The 15,003-nt window shown below is 39.9% G+C and overlaps 1 protein-coding gene across 1 annotated transcript in view; it reads left to right on the forward strand.

Annotated features, from left to right (window-relative positions):
- Positions 1–1,187: 1,187 nt before the first annotated feature.
- The window catches only part of CA8 (carbonic anhydrase 8), a 47,038-nt gene continuing 33,222 nt past the window's right edge, over positions 1,188–15,003 (forward strand). Inside the window, exons 1-3 of the mRNA XM_029959372.1 lie at positions 1,188–1,355; positions 1,448–1,658; positions 5,470–5,594. Coding sequence (XP_029815232.1) covers positions 1,188–1,355; positions 1,448–1,658; positions 5,470–5,594 — 504 coding nt within the window. The remainder of the gene's footprint in view (positions 1,356–1,447; positions 1,659–5,469; positions 5,595–15,003) is intronic.

Consider the following 15,003-nt stretch of genomic DNA (forward strand, 5'->3'; position numbering starts at 1 on the left):
CTCCCTGGGCAACCTGTGCTAGGGTTTAGTCATTCTTACATGAAAAAGTATTTCCTGATGCTCAGAAGGAACCTCATGTTTCAGTTTGTGCCCATCACCACTGGTCCTGTTACTGGGCACCGCTGAAAGGAGCCTATCTCTGTTCTCTTTGCATCTTTCATTTAGGTATTCGTATGTATCTTATGAGGTCCCCTTGAGCCTCTTCCTCTCCAGGCTGAACAGTTCCAGCTCTCTCAGCTTTTCCTCATAGGAGAGGTGGTCCAGTACCTTAACCATGTTCATGACCCATTGTTGGACTCTCTCCAGTAGGTCCATGTCTCTTGTTCTGGGACAGCCTAGATTTAGACCCAGCACCCCAGGTGTGGCCTCACCAGCTGTTAGCAGAGGGGCAGGATCGCCTTCCTTGACTTAGTGGCATTGCTTTGCCTAATGCAGCCCAAGGTATCATTCACCTTCTTTGCGGCAAGGGCACACTGCTGGCTCATGTCCGACCTGATGCCCACCAGGACTCACAGGTGTGCATTCCAGCCAGGCGGCCCATAGCCTGTCCCGGCGCCCGGGTTGTTCCTCCCCAGTGGCAGGGCTTTGCCCTTCCCTTTATTGAAGTTGCTCTCCCGGGCGCACAGACCTCCTGTGCCACAGCTGGAGGGGCAGCGCACACATCCCGTCCCCAGGCGACGGGAGCAGCCCGCGGGGGAAGGCGAAGAAGACGCAGGAAGGACCAGGAGATTAGCATCCCTCAGGAGAGGCCAGCCCGGGCAGCGGCTGTCATCTCACCCCTCTCCCGCCCCACCGCCCCTTTGGGACAGTGACCGGCTGCCGGCCTCACCCGCGCGCCCCTGCCCCCCTGCCCCTTCCCCTGCCCTTCCCTGCCTTCCCCTGCCCCTTCCCTGCCCCTTCCCCACGCCTCCCTGCGGCACGCCGACAGCCGCGGGCGGGGGCGGAGGGCGGGAGGGAGGGAGGTCCGAGCCTTGGTGCGGAGCGCCGCCAGCCAGCCTCGCCCCGCACACTTCACACACCGCACACCCCGCCGGGCTCCCGGGGCGCCCGCCCCATGGCGACAGAGCCTGATCGAGGGCGCCGAGTCCCGCCGCGCCGGGAGGAGGCTCCGGAGTGGGCTACGAGACAGGTGAGGAGCGGGAGCGCTCCCACCGAGGAAAAACTTTGACGCGGCCGGGGGAGAGGAGATGGCGAGGGGATTTTCAGTGGCGGAGAGAAAGGAGGTTCCCCCCCCGGGCCGCCCTGAGGTGCGGGAGCGGGGAAGCCCGTCCTGCAGCGGGGACAGCCGGTCCCCGCCAAGGGAGGGCAGCGCGGGGGCGGCGGGTGCGGCCCGTGTCCGGGTCCGGCGGGCTGGGGTGCGGGGAAGCAGCCCCTGGAGCAGCGGTGGAGCGCCGCAGGGAGGGTCTGGCTGTCCCACAGCGCAGGGTGCCGGGTCCCCCCGTAACAGCTTTTCCCTTGTGCCTCAGGAGTGGAGTGGGGGCTGATTTTCCCCGATGCTAACGGGGAGTACCAGTCGCCCATTAACTTGAACTCGAGAGAAGCTAAATATGACCCCTCGCTCCTGGAAGTGCGTTTGTCACCGAACTACGTAGTGTGTCGTGACTGTGAAGTGATCAACGACGGGCATTCAATTCAGATTGTCCTGAAGTCAAAATCAGGTATGCTGAAATACTGCCTTGGCTTTCCCTGCTAAAACTTGTGTTGCCTTGAGACTTGCTGTTATGTGTATCTTGGAGTGTAGGAACAGTAGCTTTTCCCAGCAGTGAGCAGTTGTGCCCATTCAGATGGTCAGTCAGATTGCTTCAGAGCATGTCAAGAATTACTTCTTGTGGTGGTGTCCTCCAATTCACTGGCATTAACAGCTGTCTGCATTCAGAAGCAATCCAGACTCCTGCTAAGATAGTATGGTGCCAAACTATTCTGTACAGCTGGCAAGATTTGTCCTTGGTCCAAAGACCACATAAGTTAAAAGAACTTTTTCCGTTAATCTGAGTGCGTTCTGAGTACTAAGTACAGATTTGGACACTAAGATAGAAATGCCAGTTATATGTGCTCACAGCATTGGTGAGGACCAGGTAGCAAAGCAGTCCTCGTTTCTTAAAGGATGACATTTTTGGTGTCATTCATCAAATATGAATTAGAAGCAAATAATAAGAGAAACAATTCCAACTTAAGTGAAATTGCACTGTCTTACTCGGCTTTTCAGCTGGATAAACTATTCTGTATGAAGGAGACAAGAAAGTAGGGAGAAAAAAGTCCATTTTGCTTTCCAACACTGTGGTAGTTCTTACCATGTGTTTGGAAGAGCATCTATGTTATTCTAACCAGTCTTAGCTAGTAACAGCCTTTGGGGGGCATTTAAACAGCTGAACATTGTCTAACTGTGAGATATTCCAACTTTTGTTTCCTTCTGATATCCCAGTAATACTTGGAAATACAGCTGTGCTGAGAGTGAGGGAGTCGGTTCAGTTTTACACTGAATTTTTTAAAAAGGAAGGGTTTGTTATTTTAATAATGATGCTTTCCTTTATAATTTCCTTTCCTTGATAATTTCCATGTATTATTGCAACACATTTCTTTCCACAGAATTTTGCAGATTTGCAATAAAACAGAAATATTGTACTTCCGGTCAGTTTTAGTGCCTTCATCAGAAGCAGAGCTCTTTTCTCAAGGGACAAGGTTCTCCCCGCAGGATCAGGAATTCTTGAATTCTCCTGTGGAGGAAGTGAGAGAGACCACAAACGACCTCATCACTTGCATGCCAAAATGCAACTCCTTCAATCCTACCTTTCCCAAGGGCAGTTTATAACTTAGTAGCCATAATTAATAAGATGGGACCAACACCGAAATGTGTGTGCAAAACCACTAAGAGAATTAGAAGAAAGGAAAGACTTCTTTTTATACTTGAATGCAGTGTGATGCCAGACTGATGAGTCTTGAATTATAAGAAAATGTGAAATAGAATTAAAGTTTATAACTGAAGTATGGAATTATGATTTAGGAAATCTTGGTTTAGTTTCAGCTTTTCCTTAGATTTCATGTTACATGATTTCCCATTCTCCATTAGTAAGTTGGGAATAATTTTTCCATTTTTGGGAAGGAAAAGGCAACATTTATTATCTCTACCAAGAGGAGAAAAGAGTTAATAAACTGTGTTTGACCTAGTATTCTGGCCAATTTTCAGGGATTGAGGAAACTCCTGCAGTTTCTTTTCCTCACAGGGGATCTCTGATGACAAATCCATTTAACCAGATTATTTTGATGGGAACTGTTGAGCATTAAATGCTTTTGAAACTCTGTCCAATTAATGTGCAAGAGATCCTCATCTACTGTAATGTTAACAGTCAAAGGAAAACTTCTTTATGGAAAAAAGTAAACTGATTAAGATGCATATTAAAAATCAATTTGTCATTACTGGTGATTGATTTCATCTTTTAATTCAAGACATGCAGTCCATCTGGAATTCCGAAATCCTTTTCATTATTTAATTGCAAACATTTTCACTGGCTGCTTTCGTTTTGATGCTGGTACATGTGTTATGCATTAAGTGGAAGAACCATGACCAACTGTGTAATGGAATTGTGTACTGAAAAATGCTTTAGAGCATATCCTACTAAGAGAGAGACTTCTCTTAAGCCAGCAGCAGATTGCACAGTGGATCATCGTTTCAGAAACATTTTCTAATGAGGATCAAAAATTGCTGAACAACAAAGTGAAGTTAAACATGTTTCATACATTGACAAGAATCAAGATCTAATGAAAGGCAAAGGAAAGATAAACTTACTTCATACGTCTAAATATCATGGGATCAATGTTATAGCTTAAGCTTCGGAAATAAACTCTATGAAGCTCCTGGACATCCATGACTACATCCTATAGAGAACATTTGTTCTAGTTAGAGTTTTCCTAGAAGCAATATTTTAAAACAGAGAAAATGCTCAATTTTCCTACGAAATAGCACTAATTGAATAATATGATTTTTTATATTTATTCGTATTTCTTTAAATACTTCAATCGTCGTTTCCCGCAGTGTTTACCAGATTTGTAGATTTTCTCTGTAGGGGATATAGGTATAGACAGAATACAGATAAAACAAGATTAAGTAGCCAATCTGAATCTATACAATTAGGAAAATTAATTTTAGAAATCCTAATGGCTGGTAGATTAGTTGTGAGGAATTATGAAAGAAGGATTAATTGGAATTTCTGACTTTTTTTTTACTCCAACCTAATTGATGCTCATGAAAACCAAAATTGGTCAGTTTTCTTTCAGTTTTTTATAGTTCTGTATCTTCAGTTTTGTATTTGTACGGTTGAAATATGATTCAATTGCTAGATTATGTTTTAGTATCACACTATGTCTTGTGCTCCAAACTCAGGCTGTACAGTTTGTGTGGCAAAATAACTGTATTATGGAATTAATTTCCTGAAGCTGGAGTTTATGCAGCTAAATAATTCTTATTAATTACCAGAAATTGTAAAAGATTCATTCCAAGTCCATGAAATGTAAGTTAGAATTTAATGGATTCTGGGAAAGACTGTGTGTGCCCTTAAATAAAATCCAGCCCTGGCTAGAAGTCAGTATTCAATGATTTTAGTGGGAAGTTGCCTCCAGCATGTGGTGTGATATTTGATCTGAGGCAGATTCAGAAATCCCTGGGCAAAACATTTCCACTGATTAATTCCGTAGTAGTTCGGGCCTCACAATTGCTTGTTTTTACTGCTTATGGTGGAAGTCTCTACTAATGCAAAAGTATTGAGTTGCTATATAATTTTTTTTTGTGCCTGTGTTGCAATTGTGGACAAATGCTTTTAAGAAATTCCGGATGTTTAAATAAAGGAAGTAAAGAAAAGCCTTACCTGCCTAGAAGCTGTTTTAAGCTAAGTGAGGTATGTTGTTGCTGCTCTGGTGTGTAGGTCTGATTATATTTTCATATGGAGGCATTCTGTGTCTCAGAAGTCTGACAGGTGGTCAGCCTGACTGAACACCTTTACCTAGCAATATATTTGCAATCAAAGTTTTCTATTAATTTCTGTGACTCATAGCAAATATAGGTCATGGAGAGTAAGCATTTGGACAACTTTCCCAGTTCAATTCAGAACCCCTACCATCTGTTCGGAGCACATGGCTAATATCTTGATAAGAGCAATAAACATATTCATTCTTCTGACTGATAAAGGTACACTTTTTTTTTGGTGGTGTGTCCAGCTGTTCTACATCATAAAACAAAGAGTGCAGTATGACAGCAGTTTCACATAGCTGCCTCAATTCATGTTCTGTATCCACAAAATACTTTGAAAGTGAAGGTGTCAAGTCTGTCAACTTTACTCTTCTCCTCTCTGGTACCACTCATAAAAAAGAAGCTTGCTACAATCTGCTCATTATATTTGAAGAATACAACTGGTTCTCTGCTTCAGTGGCTTCTCTGCCTTGAAAGTCAAGTTCCTTACCACTTTTCTTCTTTCCCAGTGTTAATAGGCGGGCCATTACCTCGGGGACATGAGTTTGAGCTACACGACGTTCGATTTCACTGGGGGAGAGAAAACCAGCGTGGTTCTGAACACACAGTTAATTTTAAGGCCTTTCCCATGGAGGTAAGAGTGACACAGCATTGCATAACATTTGCAAAATGCAAAAGATTTTATTTCATAGTCTGAATTCCTGGTAGTCCAGAAGAGGATTTCTCTTAGCTCAGCCTGCTTTATATTTCAACCACAAAGCTGTCTTCCTGAGGTGTGCTTTAGTGCAGGTAGATTGGGATATGCATCTGGAACAGAATGCCTCCAGCACTCATCCCACTGTATGATTAATTGGTCATAAAGTTAACTTGAAGAATTATTAACTTTTTTTCCTATTAGTGTTCTAACAAGATCTGCCATTTCAACACTTCCTATGTCACCTTGACTAATAGCTACAGATGGGAAGAAATAGCCACTGGAAATATTTCTATGGCAAATAGTAATAATTTAGGTCAATTTGGAGTAAGCATAGAACAATTTGTTAATGAAATAGCTTTACATACCTGAAAATTGAAGATTACGTGATAGTCCTGTGTATGGGATAGTCCTGTGTATGCTCTATAAGATATCAAAGAATTAAAAGATTTTGAAACACAAGCAAAGTAATGATGCAGTCTGAAAAAATTCAGCTGCTCATGGGGTTTGTGTTCCATTTGGGCTCCTAGGCAACCCAAAATGCTGGGACCTATTTCCCCTGCCCTCCAGCAGCAGTTCATCATATTACTTCACTTCCAACTGTCCCATTGCTTACGCTTGTCAAGGAGTGGCTTGGAGTATTCCTTAGGCCTGGGCTGCAAGACTAATTTTAAGAGATACCAGCCCTGAAGTTTAGTGATGTCAGCATTACATCTTTTATTTCATTTGTTGTGCACTATTGGTTTTAAAGAAACTCAAGACTTTTCAGAGCTCTTTTAGTTATTTTTGCCTTATTTATCTATCATAATTCCTCAAGATCCTGAAACTATATTTCTTTTTTTCTCTGTGTTGTTCACCACTAAAAAATTTGTTACTGTAGCATTCAGGAGTACCAGACTACTGGAGTAGAACCGCTTTATGGAAAAAGATATAAAAATATTAAAGCAACGACTTCTTAACTAAGTGTAAAAATCTTGTGGACTTGCACCATCAATCTAATTCTTAGGATTGTTCAAATACTTGCTTTAAGAGTTGTGGGTCAGATTTTGGTGTCTCCTATTTGCTGTTTTGCACTGGTCCATCAAAATCCTCCAAAAAAACTCACTCACAGGGGGTTTCCATGTTGACTTGAGTCAGATCATAGAATCATTTAGGTTGGAAAAGACCTTTAAGATCTACAAGGCCAACCATAAACCTAACACTGCCAAGTCCTCCCCTAAACCAAGTCCCTAAGTACCACTTACACATAGATCCTCTTTGCAGATTGATTCCAGGCAGATCCTGGAAATGCAAAATTCCTTGAATGGATAAGACTCATCAACCAAAGGGAAAGCAAAGGAATGACTTCTGCATCCTGGTTATGTGGCATAATACATACAATGTGATTTATATGGGCAGGAAGACCTTCAGAATACTACAGTGTTCCCCTGAGGCAGAAAGTAGCCTGTTCATTATGAAACAGCTCTGCTTAGTACTTTCCCTCAAGGCTAATCTAGCATGCAGTGATCAAGAAATATTCACATGAACTGTGTTGAGAACTGAACTTGGGAATCTATCAGGCTTCCTATCCCCTTGTTTATTAAGGATCACTTGCAAACAGTCTTGGTGGTATGCGAGAACAATCTATTGATCATCTGCAGGAACCCCATAATTATCTACTCCAAATGAGTCCAGAGATACAAAACAAAAAAATTAATCAATCATGAAGGGATTTCATTCTTCTCCCACTTTAAAAGCAGCACAGCAGCTGCACAAACAGAATTCTGGCAGAGTTGAAGAACATCAGCTGGAGGTGAGCAAGCCAGAGTTTTTGTCTCTTGCATCTAAGCAGCTTTCAGCTAAACTCTGATTTCCAAGAAATAATTACTGATGCAAAAATTCTGTGGCAGGAAAAAAATGGCTTTAATTCACACTTTAAGTACAGTGTGAATATTTCATTTTGCAAACAGATCCTTCTGCAGATTAATTCTTACTGTAGAAAAAGACAGTGCAGCTGGATGGATTCAAGGTCAGTTGCATACAGGTGTGTTGGTTGAGCTGGTTCATCATCTTCTGCTCCATATTGCAAGAAAGTGCAAGCAGTTTATTTGACTGTAGATGAGCTGCATTTCCTTCTGCTATATGCACAAAGAGCTGCTATATTAATTCCCTCTTAAATACTTCAAATCAAGTATTATACTTGAGCAATAATTTCACAGGTGCTTGTGACCACTGTAAATGTTTATGAAGCAATACACCTAAGACTTTTTTTTTTAAATAATTTTAATCAAGGACCAGGAAATCTTGTTTTCTTAGTTTAGACATTGGCGTTAGTTTATGCGTTGTTTGAAATAGGTCATATATTCTGAATGTGTATTGGCCTAAATTTTCACTGTGTTTGTTAGTTAGGTAAATATTGTAACACCACTTTTTAAAACAAGGAAAAGCAGAGGGCTGAACATATCAGTGTAATTCTCCTCTCTGTTCCATGAAAACAAGAGCATGAAGGGCCTTCTTGCCTTTTGGCCTGAAGTTGGAAGGAGACATTTGTGCAACTTTCTCCAGAAATCTTTCTCACCAAGAACTTCTACTGCATGTAAGGCAGTGTTATGTTGGCCACCACATATGTTAAATGTTTAGTAGGGTCTTAACAGTGAGAACCTGTTGTTTGCCAGCAAAAAGAAGTGGGTATCAAATATTAGATTGTGCATGTTTCCACAGAGCACTTATACAAGTGTGTTATCTGAACCTGATTTAGGTGTAGGAAAGAGAGGAACTATTTGGAATTTTTATTTCTCACCTTCATGCCAAGAGTATGGGTTGGAGAAGGGGGAAGAACAAATGACGAACTAGTGAAACTCACTCTCTACCTTACCTTTGATGTATAACAGGGAGATAGAGGAGGACAGGAATAGCAAATTACTGCAGTTTATTTTTGTTGTTAATGAAGTAAAATGGAAGCAGCTAAAAATGGATTCCCATAGTATCTGATCTCTCTATAGTGCCAGGATGAATGAACTTACGGTCAAAAAAGAAATGAAAGCCAGCAGGAGAAAGTGAATCACGTGATAACACCAATACTGGCTTATGAAGAAAAAAGAAAAAGAAAAAATCATTTCACTACTTCTGAAGTGAAGGGAAACAGGGAAATTTATGCCTTAAAGGTGTCTCTTCCTCTTAGTTACTCGGGTGGTGGTGTGACCAAAGGCACAAGCTGACCATAATGGCACAGTTGTTTCCAGGCCACTGCTCTGAAATAAAACTGTATCAGAGAAAATAAAAAGGTTCCTTTCACCACTTGCAATATAAATAGGAGGATAATTCTCTGTAATCCATCCTCTTTAAAATGTAGGATTACATTAGCTGTGAACCATGTGAAAGCTCTCAGTAGAAGAGCGTTGGCAGAAAATCATTAAAAAAATGTTTCCAAGATGTGCAGGAAGATTAAAAACTATTGTTGTCTGTCCTACATTTTTTGACTAGAACAGAAGAAAATCCAGTTACTGGAAGGACCAGAATCAGTTCTGTACAGGAATAAAAGATGTTCCTTTTTGTTGCATAATGAAGAGCAGATTAATTCATTCTGTAGGTTCTTTCAGAGTCACTGAAATATCTGCTGCAATGAAGGTAACAATGCAAAAATCATATTCGACCCTTGATCTGATTTAAACCATTAGGTTTTCCTTTTTTCACAAGGAACATTTCCTAAGGTACTCATCAAACAGGGTTACATCTCTAGGGCTTCAGGTTAGGCTGTCAGCATTACGCTTATCTACTCATCTTTACCATCTTCAGTGTGAGGTTGTCTCTGTGCCCAGCTTTGAAATCAGATATCTGCATGCTGTGCATCCCCTTTCTAGCATTTCTTGAGAAAAGGCATCATGCTTTCAAAACAGAAATGTATTTTTTGCCAACTTTTAATATTTTTTTACCAATGTTATTTAACCTTGCCATCTCTTTTAATCATTTTCTTATTAGCTTGTTTAAGCTAAAAAATAAAACAGAGTATTTGCAATAGAAAATCTGGGAGACAATGTGCATGCAAGCATGTCTCTCCCTCTTTATGCAGAGAATTACAAGCTGCAGAAGGACTGGGTAGGTGTGAATGGCAAGCAGAATTTAATCCTTGTTGACAGTAGTTTGTAATACAAGCATCTAATATCTGATATCTGGGGATTTTTGCCAGTTACTTTAATGGGACTATGATCCGAGTAATGAACCCTAAAAGATAAGTTTTAAACCAAGGAGTAAATCCTGTTGCCTTAGTTGATTGCACTGATTACCTACTTGTGAAAAAAGAGTTAATTCTACTCATATTGGCAGCAGAAGACCCATGAGTGAAGAATAGGCAGTCATGAATGTAACAGGAGGCAAAAAGAACAGATTCCAGAAGAGTTTGTGTAGCATGGCACTGAGGTCTGGAACTCTTCTCAGAAATTGCCCAAGTTTTCTGGTAGAAAATTAACTTGTTACCAAAAGGCTTGGCCAATCTTCTAAATTTTGGAATCATTGCAGGTGAATACTGTGATCTGTGATTAAATACATTGTGTCTTATAAGGAAATGATGATATTCATGTAATAGCTATATCCTTGACAGGTTAAGAATAACAGACTAATAATAGTTCAAAGCAGATATGATGATTGGACACTATCCAACTTTTGAGGACAGAATTGTGTAAAAACACAGGAAAACCATGCCAATATTTAAATAGGTGTTTTCAGGTTTTTTTTCTAAATCTCAGTGATTTATACAGAAGCAATTTTTTGCACATTATGTAGATGCCATTTAGGAACATAATAATAACACAGCTTTACACAGCACTCCATGGGCAAAGTTGGTCTTAGCACAGTTCCAGGACTGTTAGTGAATTGTGTTATATGGGATTCTAGTCCCATAGATGCAGGTGCTTAAGTGTTTTTCTGCATTTTTCTATGTACTGTACACTCTGCAATCCCCTAATTGATGTGACTTCTGCTTGGATGGATTTTTTGTAGTGGGACAAAACTGTGAGGTCTTTGTCCCCTTTCAGTATACAGGGAAACAGGAAACCAGCAACAAGATAAAGTTACCATCATCGTAAAAGCACACATGACAAGCTTATGACTCCTGAGATTGCTGGGTGCTAAGTTCTTTCAGTGTTATATTTTTATTGTTGTTGAGGGTTAATTTGACCTAAGTAGGCACATGCAGTCTCTGAAGTATACTTTGTTTCTGGGTAATTTGCCAATATGAGCTTTGGTTGGCCCTTGTTTCGCTCAGTCACATATAGTTTGAATTTTTCAGGCAATGCTTTGTATTGTGAATTCCTGAAAGCAGGTGCAAAAATGGGCTGAGGTACTAGCATGAACATGCTTTTAGCTTGTCTAACACCTGAAAAAATTCTCACTTAAGCTCTGTGGAAGAATTGTTGACATATTCAGGGATAGCAAATGTGAATTGCCTTCTGTGCAAAATCTACAATTTATTTATTGAATTTTGGAAGATATAGAAGCTACCAGACTCCGGGTCAAAGAGTGGCATTAACAATCTATACTGAAAACTCTTTATTCTTTTGTCTGTTTTTTAAGAGCCATTTACAGTGAATTTTGTGTGGAGAAGCTTTTGGGCTCATATGCATCTAAAACTGTTTTGAGGTGGCAATTGCAATCATCTACTTCTATCAGGATGGAGAATTTCAGCATTCATTGAAGAAATAAATTTTTCAAACTAGAAATGACTGAGCAGAATAGGACAAATTCTTCTAAGGGAAAATTTTGCAGGTGGAGAGAAGTTGGAGGTGAAGGAAAAGAGAATGAGAAGAAAATGAGGAGTTACTCCCCTTCTCTGGGCTCCATATTCCATCTAATCTGATCTTATTGGTTTAGTTCTGCAAGAACTTGAATCTAGGGCTTGAACCTAGAAGTTAGATTCTTGGGAGTTTCAAACCACCACACCTAAGAACTGAAAACCTTTGAAGGCTTCCATGTATTTGCTGTTATGCCCAAGTGCTTCATAAGCACATATAATATAATCCTTAACACATCAGTTTGGGGGAGACAAGATCTGCTATTGCCAACGAACTGGTAGAAAACAAGTTCAAAGGCATTAAATTGTTTGACTATAGTCACATATGATGCTTTTTTCAGAACTGACAGAGAACTGCCTCAGGATTCCTAGATACTTGAATGCTAGTAAGACTTTCAGACATTGTAGTACCGGAATAACTAATTTAGGTTGTAAATCCCAGTTCAGCAATTTAACCACAGAGATATCTGATGCCCTACTCCAAAGAACACACTGTTGTCAATGTGATACTGGTCATTCCTGCCTTTTTGCTGTCCCAGCATTAAACCACATAATGAACTGAACTGGGGAGCAGTTAAAGTTTAGCAAAATTTGTGGAGTTTATGGAACTGTGGGAGAGGAGAAAAGCATAACACTATTATGCAATCTGCAAACTTGAAATTCAAGAGAAAACTGTTGGAGAGGCGTAGCAAAGTTTATTATTTCAAAAGAAGCTTACCCAACATTACAGGAAAAAAATCCTGAGTGAGTTTCCTAGAGGAGTGCACTATGGAAGAGCAACTGTTCGCTGGATAGCAGTCAAGGTTATGATCTAAGAAGATAATACACAGCTGCAGATTCTCATCTCCTAAGAGACACCTTTGCCTTGTAACACAGAGAACTGTGGGATTCAAATTAGTTATTCATAAAACTTAGTGCATTGACAGGGAAGGAGTGTTTTCTATTCTGCCTTCATTAGAGAATCTATCACTGAGAATTAAACTGATTATTTTATTCCTTCTACACATGAACAGTCTGGTTTTAAATTCAAGCCAACAGATTGCAGGCAACATTTTGGAATTGGACATGCTTTTATTAAATGCTTAGTCATATAAATAACACTTTCAGAATTAAATAGTTAACCCATAGCACTTTGTGTTTTCTGTCTTCTTGATGGCATTTTTAGTCTGTAATATCATCAACTACCCATCAAGGTCCAGTCCTTTTCCCGAGCTTCTCTCTATGTAACTGTGCAGCTGTAAAGCACATGCAGACACACACATATGCCCATTTCTTACTATTTGGTTGATATTGAAAGTCAGCAACCTAGAAACAAGGATATTTTACTTTTTTCATTCCTTTTCTTATCCTGTATACATTTATTACAGTTGGAAAAATGTTAATTTTGATTAATTCCTGCTTTCCTTTAATCTCCTGAGTGTGCCAGTAGACATAAACTGTGCTTGTGCTTTGAAACACCAAGAAAAAATAAATACACACAAATGACAATTTCCCCTACACTCTCTGACATTTTTGCCAATGATTTTCCTAAAAAATAGGGAAGTGAATGTTACGTGTCAGCAGCTTCTGTGGGCCAGTGAGGAGATAGGTGAAAATATTGATGTTGTGGTTGCATTAACCATGAAGATAATTTATGCCCATGGTTGTGAGTGCTGAGACAAGTGCTGTGGTTTTTGGCCTTGTGTCATCCTCCCCATGTCCCCTTCTTTTTGGTGGGAAGAAAGCCTCTCTTTGAAGAGTTAGTCCATCTCATTAGAAAAGGGACATGAGATTTGACCTGTTTTTATTTTTTTAATAGTTTAAATTATTCCCCCCCTCCACAAACCTTTTGGCTTCTTTTGCCAGAACAGAAAGAGCCCCCAGTTCCATTTTTAATGGTTCCTGTTACTTTTCTTTTTAGATTACTGTTTGTAGCTGTTGTCTTTTGAGTTTTTCCATATACGTCACTATTTCCTACTGTTAATTTCATTTTTTTAATGGACTAGTAGTTCTTGGTATAATATGAAGTGAGGATGATGCATGTGATTAGACTTTTCAAAGGGAACACAGATTCCTGTTTAATATAAGATGTTGTAATGTTTTTATTATTCTGCAATGTAGATAATTCTTTAGCACAAGTGATTTGCCACAGCAACTGTGGGAGTGTTTCCTGAGATGCTGCAAATAATTCAGTAGTTCCACTATTCTTTACCTTTTCAGTACCACATCTGAAGGTTTGCTTCACAATTGCCTAGAATACTTCTGCTGTCACTAGGATGACTTCTTTGTTAAGAGAGTGTCTTTGGAAGGTGTCTTTGCAATCCTTCCTTTTATGATCCAACAAAAATAATTTTATTTACAGAAATTCTGCCCTCTTTCAGAGATATTAATAGAGAGCAGAGCAACAGTCAGGAAGGATTCTGGACTACGCTGATGTCCTATTCAAGCATTTGTTCAGCATGTTTTAGCTGTGAATTTAGCTTTTGACCTGAGACGTGTAGTATCTCACACCATGACTGCAAAGGTTTGTACTGTGTCTCCAGGATACCTTGTACTCTGCTCCAGCATGATTTGCTTGCACCTAATTTCTCTGATCTTAGATTACAGACTTCTTTGTTCAGGGAATGTCATCTTGTTCTGAAAATACTTGGAGCCTGACCATTAATCCGCAGACTAGATCTGCTCAATCTTTAACTCTTTAAATAAATTGTAACAAGCAGAAGTTCAGTAGAAGATTTTGTTTCCCTTCTCCTATGTTATATCAATCAGGAGAGGTTTAATGCTAACAGTGTTGTCATCTGTGTTTCTTGGATCTGCTTTCAGTTGTGTCTTTTATGGTGAAATTAGTGTTGCTTTCAAAGATAGGCCCAGTGGCATTTTGGCACCTATCCACAAGAGAAGCCTTGAAAAATTCAAGACTGGAAACATAAACCAAGCACACCGATCTATAACTTAACTCCCTTGGCAACATTTCATCCTCTTCTATTTGATTTTGCCTGGGCTTCACGATCTAGTAATTTTCTTTATTTTCATTTGCTTTTTTGAAGGAAGCTTATTTACGTTGACTGAACTGTAATGTTTAACCATGAAGACTTTGTTACTTTATGAGTTTTTGTTTCTCTTTTTTTGTGGCATGGAGTATGTACACATACTCTCACTTCTCCTAAGACATTTTCAAACAACTTCTGTATCAATTCCATTAACTTTATTTTCCTAAACCTTTCCTTCAGGCTGTTAATAACTAACTTTCTGGTTTTTAAATCACTTTTCTTAAAGCTGTGTGCCCTGGTCATATCCTTGGTTCAGTCTCCTTGTGAGGATTTGGAACTTAATTACTGTATGTTATGGTCACTGCCAACAGCTTAGTCAATTGCTTCCTGAAACAATTCATTGCCAAGTCAAGTATCACCTCATAAATTCTTGTGCACATGTAAAATGGCAAGACACAATTTTTCCACATTTTGTCCTCCTATACTGTTGCTTATGCAATATTTGTGCTGTTGAAATTAGACATAATTATTGTATAACTAGGCTGTGTTGCCTTCTGTTATTACTAGTATAAGTCCTCAGCTTCATTTCATCCCTCTCAAACCAGGAAAAAGACTT

The sequence above is a fragment of the Manacus vitellinus genome, unplaced genomic scaffold (genome assembly GCF_001715985.3).
Source record: "Manacus vitellinus isolate BGI_N305 unplaced genomic scaffold, ASM171598v3 scaffold_1_pilon, whole genome shotgun sequence".
NCBI lineage: Eukaryota > Metazoa > Chordata > Aves > Passeriformes > Pipridae > Manacus > Manacus vitellinus.